Source organism: Sciurus vulgaris, assembly GCF_902686455.1.
Source record: "Sciurus vulgaris genome assembly, chromosome: 18".
NCBI lineage: Eukaryota > Metazoa > Chordata > Mammalia > Rodentia > Sciuridae > Sciurus > Sciurus vulgaris.
This window is the reverse complement of record NC_136479.1, coordinates 6,914,057-6,922,119: the sequence shown is the minus strand read 5'-3', so window position 1 is coordinate 6,922,119 and position 8,063 is coordinate 6,914,057. Positions and strand designations below refer to the sequence as shown.

Sequence of the window (8,063 nt, the reverse complement as noted above, 5' to 3'; positions counted from 1 at the left end):
GTCTTCACGTGGGGGAAGGGGTGAGGGAGCACTCTGGGGTCTCTTTCATAAAGGCGCTAATACCTTTCATGACCTAAACACCTTCCAAAGTCCCCACCTCCAAATACCACTGCTCTGGAGATGAGGTTCCAGCATGAATCTTGCAGAATCTTGCGGGGTGGCGGGGGCAAAGATTGACTGTAGAGTAATCATCTCAGAAATACCCAAGAATACATGTGAAGATGTTCATTTAAATATTTCTAATCAAAAAAAGGTCTTAAGTTTCCCTTAGTAGGTAACATAGTTAAATACATGTTGGTAGGTCCATACTGTGGCACTCACGTGACCCTTAAAAAGAAGGAGGTTGATCCACATCTGCTGCTGTGGCAAGGTGACCATGGGTGGCATTAAGTGAAGAGAGCAAAGCACAGAACAACATGGTTGGCAGCGGTCACCCCTGGGGAGGGCAGTGGGGGCAGGTGGATGAGACAGGAAGTCTTCCACTTTCAGCTTTATACCTTCTGATAAGGTTTGACTTTTCACAACGAGCCCATCGCTGTCCTTAATAAGTGAAGAAGGATGTTGTGTATGCAGGCTCCCCCAGCTTTCTAAAGCAGGGAGAAGTTTCCCAGCCTTATTCCGATTCTGAACTCTGAAGCTGAGTGGACACAGGAAACCCACAGTCCTGTGACCTGACTGTGTTTGTCCCTCGCAGAGTGGCTTTCCTTCCTGTCTGGACTTTGCAACCCCCTCCCACCCTGCATGTGCCATGGGTGTATCATTTAGATATGGAGGACAGGGTGGTCTGGCCTGTCAAATTTCCATATGGTTGTCACTTGGACCTTCATGGGGTCTGCTCTGATCCGGTCGATGCTCCTGGCTTGCATGTCAGGTAGCACATGGCACTCAAAGTCCAGTGACAGCTGTTGCCCTTCCTACTGTTACCAAACCTGAGCCTCACCTTGTCACAGGCCAGGTGTCTACCCACCTCCCTGCCCATCATTCAGTCTCCATGTCAAATGCCCTCCCAGACGGATTCAGTGGGCGCCGTGCCTCGCTGGGGACAGCCTGGTGAATTGCCCAAGCAACTCCAGTTGGAGCTTTCCTTTAGCTGCTGTTTTATGACTTCAGGACACGTAAGTTCCTTAATGGAAAGCAACAGGGTCCCATCGAACCCCAGGCAGAGTCCAACTTTTATGGCCTTGTTTTGATCCTGTGGCATTCAACCATAAAATCTTGCCTGATTAGAGCTAATCAGGCTGGGCTGATACCATCTGGCCGTGTTTATACCAACTTGAGGGACAAAACATTCCTTTTACTGATTTATAGTTGAAATAGTCCAGTGTCAGGTCTGTACCTGTGTTAGGAAATGGATTTAATATTTACGAGTGGAAACTCTGCTCTATAATGTTGTTAGAATTCTATGTTGTGAGACACACTCACCTGTTCATGAAGAAGCAGCATCAAAGGAATGTTAAACACCTCCTATGTGCCAGTGATTATTACATTATTTTATTTAATTTTGCCAGTAGCTATTTGAGTTGGAGCACCCCAGGGAGGCAGTAGAATGCAGGGGTGAAGCACATGATTCTGAAGCTAGATTTCTTGTCTGTGTGAATCCCAGCCCTGCTGGGAGCTCGCCAGTCACATAACCTCTCTTTATGCCTTGGTTTCTTCACTTGTGAAGATGATAACAGTATATCATTGGGAGGACTAAGGGACCTACTATGTGAAAAGCACTTAGAATAGTGGTTCTCAGTCCAGGGAAGTACTCAAGAAATATTAGTATTTACTATAATCACCCACATTTGGCAGGTGAGGTTCAGAGAGGTGAACTGCCTTGTTCAGGGTCACCCAGCTAGAAAGTGGCAGAGCTGAGTCATTCTCCTGGCCTGTCCTGCCTCACCAGAGGGGAGGGAAGGACAGAATATAGAAAACAGTGTCTTTTCAAAGAGTATTTGACCTTGAGGTTCTGGTATCTTTAATCCAGCTGCCTTAGAAATGTGCATTTTGGAGCTCACACTAGTGCTGAACAGTTCTTGTCAATTTTCCAAGGCCTACCAGGCCTGGTGGTGCCCAACCTGTAATTCCAGCAACTTGGGAGGCTGAGGCAGGAGGATCACAATGCCAGTCTCAGCAACTTAAGGAGGCCCTGTTTCAAAAAAGAGGGTTGGGGGTGTGGCTTAGTGGCTAAGTGCCCCTGGGCTCAGTCCCTGGTACCCAAACCAGGTGGCTGAGTACTTGACAGTCCCATCTCACCCAGTCCTTCATGGGCTGCATGCACGTGTCCACACTGCTCTTTCTTCCATAAATCATATGGATCAAATCCTGGCCTCTACGTGGCGAGACTGGGAAGGCGCTCCTAACCCCTTCAGGCTTCGGTTTCCTCATCTTAAACATAGGTCTGCAGAACCTCATAGTTTCCTTGTGAGAATTTTAAAGCACCATCAGAACAGGATGCTTTCCTGGGTTCAACCCCCAGCACCACCAAAAAAAAGAAAAAGAACAGGATGCTTGACAGATGTGAAAAAGAGACGATCAGCACTGTTTACATGGGATTAGTGCTTAAAAGTACACTTTAGGTAAATACTGCCTTCCAGGCTAATTGTCTCATAGGCTTTTTGGCTGTCCCAGCTGGAAGGCCCGTGGAAGTATGTGATCCAAACCGTACATTTTACAGCTGAGGAAAATGAGGACCTCGAGCACCATAGCTCCAGCTGGGGCAGAGGCGGCTCCAGCTCAGGACACCGGAGCCAGGGCATGGCCATCTCCGCAGTGCCTCCTAGCGGCTCTGGGCCTTCTCTGTGTCGTCTCTGCTCCCACTTTATTCCCGTCGTAGCTACTGGAGACTCTGAATTGGTGAGGCCCAAACATTAGGAGTTTTAGAAACCTCTTTAGGGCGGTCCTAACACCTCGGTGGTGAGGATGACCGTCCTGGGCTTTGGACTCTGCTTTTCCTCCCCTCTCCGGCCTGCCTCGCTGTCCTCGTCCCCCAGGCTGCTGGCCATGGTGGACTGCCACAGCTTCCTAACTGCTCTCCCCGCCTCCCTGCTCCTCCTGGGGAGCCCTCAGGAGTTTTTCTGGAGCATGCCCTGGAGACCCCGCTCCAGACCTTTGGTGGCCCCATGTCCCACGCGGAAGGCTCCTGCTGCTCAGCGTGGCAGAGGAGGCCCCAGGGGACCGGGCCCTGCCTTCCTGCTTCTCTGTCAGAGCCTTCTCTTGTCTGCTGTTGGTGATCTAGCGATAAGGACCCCTGAGACCCCGCGCGGGACCTGCCTTCCGCCTTTGTCTGGCGTGATCTTCTGAAATGCCCCGCGTCACTCTGCTCAGTCATCCCTTCACCTCGGAGGTGAAGCTTGGGCTTAACCTCTGCCCTGCTGACTGAGGCCTGGCCTTGTGCCTCTGCAGCAGGCAGTGTCTGTCTCGTCCCTGCACTAGGTGGTTGTCCCCTTTCTGGGCCAGAAGGTGAGCTGAGAGAAGGATGGCACCTCGTCCATCCCAACATCCCTGCTGCTGATACGAGCGTAGTGGTGATGGCCTCAGTGCTTTCTGAGCCCAGGGTGACTCACGCACGTGGAGCTTCCCTGAGATGTCTACACGAGGTATACAATAGGTGCTTCGTAAGTGCTTATCAAATAATTGTGTGTAACAAGACCATTTCTAACTCAGAAAGTCCACACTCATGCTGACGTTTCCATTATAAATATTTTTTTTAATTTAAGAATACTGATTAACACAGGAAACATTTAATTCATGGAATTGTGCATGTGGTCATCAGTTACATTGTGGCATGTTAATTTCCTTATCATTTATTGGCACTGTCGACAGAGTACTGTAAACAAGATCACTTTGTGTGCATGAGTCTGCAATGCTCCCTAGCTGTAGTTTCTACCATGAGCTGATATAGAGATAGGATAGATATATAGATATGTTAATGCTGAGCACAATTTTGCATGGTTACTGAGCGTCAGTAAAAATCATAAAAAACACCCATTTATAATAAAAGGGAGGATGTGCTAAGACTTGCTAGTACTGGACTTGGTTTTCTGTAAAAGTGACAATACTCGCTAGAGACACGCACTAGACTTGATGGTACGAATGGGTGATGGGTTCATCTCCAGACCCCCACAGAAGGGCTTCCTCCTGGGCTCTGCCCTGCACAGCAACCTGTCCACTGGGCTCCCAGTGTCTTCTCCAACCTCTTCTTGGTTTCTACCATCTTGAGCTCTGCCAAAACTTTTCCTTGAATTTCCTCCAGCTCACTCCCACCCCACAAAGAGGACATCTCAGGAGCTCACGTCCCAAGCCGACAAGGACTCGGGAAAGGCTTCAGCATTTTACGCAAGTAACTTCCCTTGGTAAGAAGTGAACGATAAGTCCAGAAATGACTTTCCGGATAAAGTGATCTCACTCCTCTACCGACACCCAGCGGGGAGGGAACAGAACGCCGAGCCACGTCCTCCACTGAAGAGAGCCAAGTGTCCCAGTGTGGCCAGGCTCAAAATCCGTCGGACTCTAAGAACCTTATGGAATGTCTGCACCCAGTGCTGAGGTTCTCAGAAGAAGGCGTTCATCACCGGATACGTGCATCATGGTTGGGTTTGCGATTTTCTTGTTCGTTAGTAAGGCTGGAGCCTTGGGCTGTTGCCTGTGGAGTCGGGCTCCCAGTGAAAGGAATGAGCCTGTGAACCGCTGCGCTCCTGCCCTGTCTGCTTGGGGAACTTGCTCATTCTGCAAAGTCCTGCTCAAACGTTACTTTCTCCTTGAAAGTCCCTCTAAACTTTAGGCAGATTGGGGTCCTCCCTCCCCTCTGACTCGCTGAGGCTCCACGCCCACCTCTGTCATTGCGCTCGCCACTCTGATTTAGTTGTTGGTCTTAGAATCTGTTGTTCCCTATGGGTAGTGAGTTCTTTGAGAGCAGGGACTACATTTCATTTCCTGTGTGTTTTCCAGGGGCTTAGCACAAGGCCTGGGGTGGCACAGGGATTTCATGGAAGTTTGATGAGCGAGTGAAGACTGATGTATTAAAAAAAGCGTACAAATGAGTGAGAGGGAGGCATCCAGCCTCACTTCGTTGGCAGTGCAGACATGACCTTAGACGTGGTAAAATTCCTTAGGAAAAGCGGCAGTGTGGCCGCAGACTGCAGGAGGGCAGAGAACCGGGATCCATGGGTCTGTCCAGCTCTGTCAGACATTTCATTTCTCAAAAAAAAGGTTGATGATCAAGTGTGAGGAAGAGTGGAAGCTGAATCTTTGGGTGATTAGTTACTGAAAGAGCAAAATGCTGAACTGGGAACCTTGACACGTTCGTCTTCCAAGAGTCCACCAAGGCACCAGGAGGCGAAGAGGCTCCCCCTCTGGTCACAGAATGCAAGCCAGACTCTCCACCTACCCACGAGATCATGGACTCGCAGGTGCTCTTTTTAGGAGCATCTGAGGTCAGATCAGTTCCGATAATGACTTGCCTCCAGCCCAGATGCTGGGGCCTCAGCCACAGCCTGTTCAACCACGTGAGGGTCATCTACCTGTGATCTCCAGCTCTGGCACTCAGGCGAGTGGAGCTCAGAGGCAAGCACAAGGAAGCCACCCCCACCAACAGGTTGCTTCCCCAAGTGCAGGGCTCTGGGGTCTTTACTTCATCAACTCCCTCAGGAAGAAACCTAATCCAGCAGCGGCCCCGCTGGTGGATCAGCTCTGCTCAAGAAGCAGCGTGAAGGCGGATGAATGAAAGTTGAGAAGGGGCCTCCCGGGAGAGGGGTCAAGAGTCAGACCCCAAGGGGCCCCAGATGGGATGAAGTGGTTCTGGGCTTGTGCTCTTTGGGGGACAGGCTCGTTCTTCTGAACTTCCAGCTCATGTGTGTCCCCTGCATGCTCAGGCCGCAGTCTTGGCCGCGCACAGCAGGGAGGAGGGTATGGGGATGGAGGGTGTCAGTAAGAGTTGGTCCACCCGGAGATCCTCCAAGGGCAGAAGCCCATCGGGGGTGGAACTGAGGGTTCAGAGGACCCAGGAGCATTGCGAGGAGTGGTCCTAGTCTCCAGGGCCAGAGGCCCCTCTTCCCCAAGCTCCGTCCTGTGCCGCTTTGCTGGTTCCTGGGAACCATCCAGGTCTGCACTGACCCAAGCATGGGGTGCTCAGAGCTCCAGGCGCAGGGGAAGGAGGGGAGGGCATGTTTGCTTGCATAGGGTGAGGGGAAGCCGGCCCTCTCTGATGACACGAGAGGGTGCTCGAGATGGCTTGGAACCAAGAGCCCTGACCACCAGCCTCAGGCGTGGGTGGGACTCCCTTGACTGGCTTCCAAAGAAATTGTTGGGGTGAGGTGGGCTGAAATATGGCCAGGACCACAGGGCCCTTTCCAAGACCATGTCCAGGACGGAAACCAACCGGCACCGGCTCTGCTGGGAGGAAGATCAAAGCCAGCCCACCTCCCTTCCCTCCCCACAACCACCAAAAATCCCCTCCCCACGGTAACCCTTCAGTTCATGCTTTCGCCGCTGACACTTCTAAGTGGAAACATGAATTAGGCAAACTAATCAATTGACAGCTGTTGAGATCGGGCTTCTCTGAGTGTCGTGGAAATGGCTTCTCTACTTGAACTCTGCTAAGATGTCGCTGAAAATATTGAGGAACAGGTGAGCATGGTGATCCCTGAAGACCAGAGTGGGGCGGAAACGGATGGACTTGTCGCCGCAGCCCCCCAACACCACACCTGGGGAAGAGGCAGGAGGTGTAGGTGGGGGTGCGGCCTGTGCCAGGAGGACGGGAGGACATTCACCCACCACCGGCCCACCCTGGTCCTCCCGCCCGGGCTCCGCCTGACCTTCGGCTCAGGGCCCCTCCCCGCGGCCCTCCTCCTCTTCTCTCCCTCCCGCCTGCTGCTGAGTGCCGCCCTCCTGCCCTCCAGAGGCTAATGGCGTGCAGGGATAGGAAACAAGCAGGCAGGCGAGAGCGGCTGGGGCAGAGGCACGGCTGACGCTGGCGGCCAGCGGGCAGCTCCCACCTCCCCTGCCCGCTGGGATGGAACCCAGGGCCTCCCCCAGCCCCCGGCTCTCTCATTTTAAAAAGGAGGCTGATTAATCCCGGCCTTTAGGGCTGCTGCAGGGATTCTACAAGAAGCCATGAAAAAAAGATCTGGCTTTTTGCCTGACACGTAGTAGGTGCTCTAATCACATCAAAATGTCCCCCTCCCACTCGGAACCCTTCGGTGGCTTCCCAGAGCTCCTGGGTAGTCAGCTTCCCGAGCTGATGCACAGGTTCCTGGTGTGGGCCTGCGTCCCTCTGTCTGTCCCCACCGCCCTCTGATCTTTCTGCTCCTCCACCTGTCAGCTCCACCTCCCTCAGCTATGCCGGCATGCTTCCCCAGCCCAGAACGTGCTTCCTCTCCTTCCCCACCTGGCCCAGCCCTGTCCCTTTGTCAACCCAGGGTAAAGTGCCATCTTCGAGCAGCCTTCCCTGGCTTCAGGTCCCCGCCACTGCCCCACTTGGTGGTCTCACCCTTCCCCTTCCCCAGGATTTGTGATCGCAGTAGATTGCAAAATGCGGTGCTCCCTGCCCCCTTCCAGGGAGACTGCACCTCCCCGAAGGAGGGACCCCGAGGGCTTCTTCACAGTGACTGTGGACATGCTGGAGCTCAGTGTCCATCCTGGGCCTCCTTACCTTTGTTTCTGGCAATTAAAATGAGTTTGTTCCGTATGGATTCATCTGGAGTGTCGAAGGAGCAAAAGGTACCGCGTCCCCTCACCCTGCTGATGAGCTGGGGGTACCGGGCCTGCAGAGGGGTGACAGGGGTGTCAGAGCCATCACCTGGGCCCTAGCTGGGCTCGATGGCCGTGCTTTCTCAGATGCCTCTCCTGGCCCAGCCCTTGGGACTCTGCCTGGACTGTAGGACCACTGTTGGGCGAAGAGCTCTGGCTCTGGAGGCGTCCAGGCCTGGGTTCAAACCCAGCTGTCTCCTCCACACTGCAGCCCTGGGTGGCACCTACGTGGCCCACACCTGCTCCTCTTCTGTAAACTGAAGCTGCAAAAGCCACTGACCCTAAGGACCCGTGCGGAGAATTCAATGGGACATTGCACCTACTAAGTGCCA

General features: G+C 53.0%; 1 protein-coding gene across 1 annotated transcript in view; it reads right to left on the bottom strand.

Moving 5' to 3' along the window:
* Positions 1 to 5,399: 5,399 nt before the first annotated feature.
* The window catches only part of ABAT (4-aminobutyrate aminotransferase), an 87,538-nt gene continuing 84,874 nt past the window's right edge, over positions 5,400 to 8,063 (bottom strand). Inside the window, exons 15-16 of the mRNA XM_079120467.1 lie at positions 7,634 to 7,745; positions 5,400 to 6,686 (exon numbers count right to left, since the gene is read on the bottom strand). Of these exons, the coding sequence (XP_078976593.1) occupies positions 6,565 to 6,686; positions 7,634 to 7,745 (234 nt within the window). The 3' untranslated portion in view covers positions 5,400 to 6,564. The remainder of the gene's footprint in view (positions 6,687 to 7,633; positions 7,746 to 8,063) is intronic.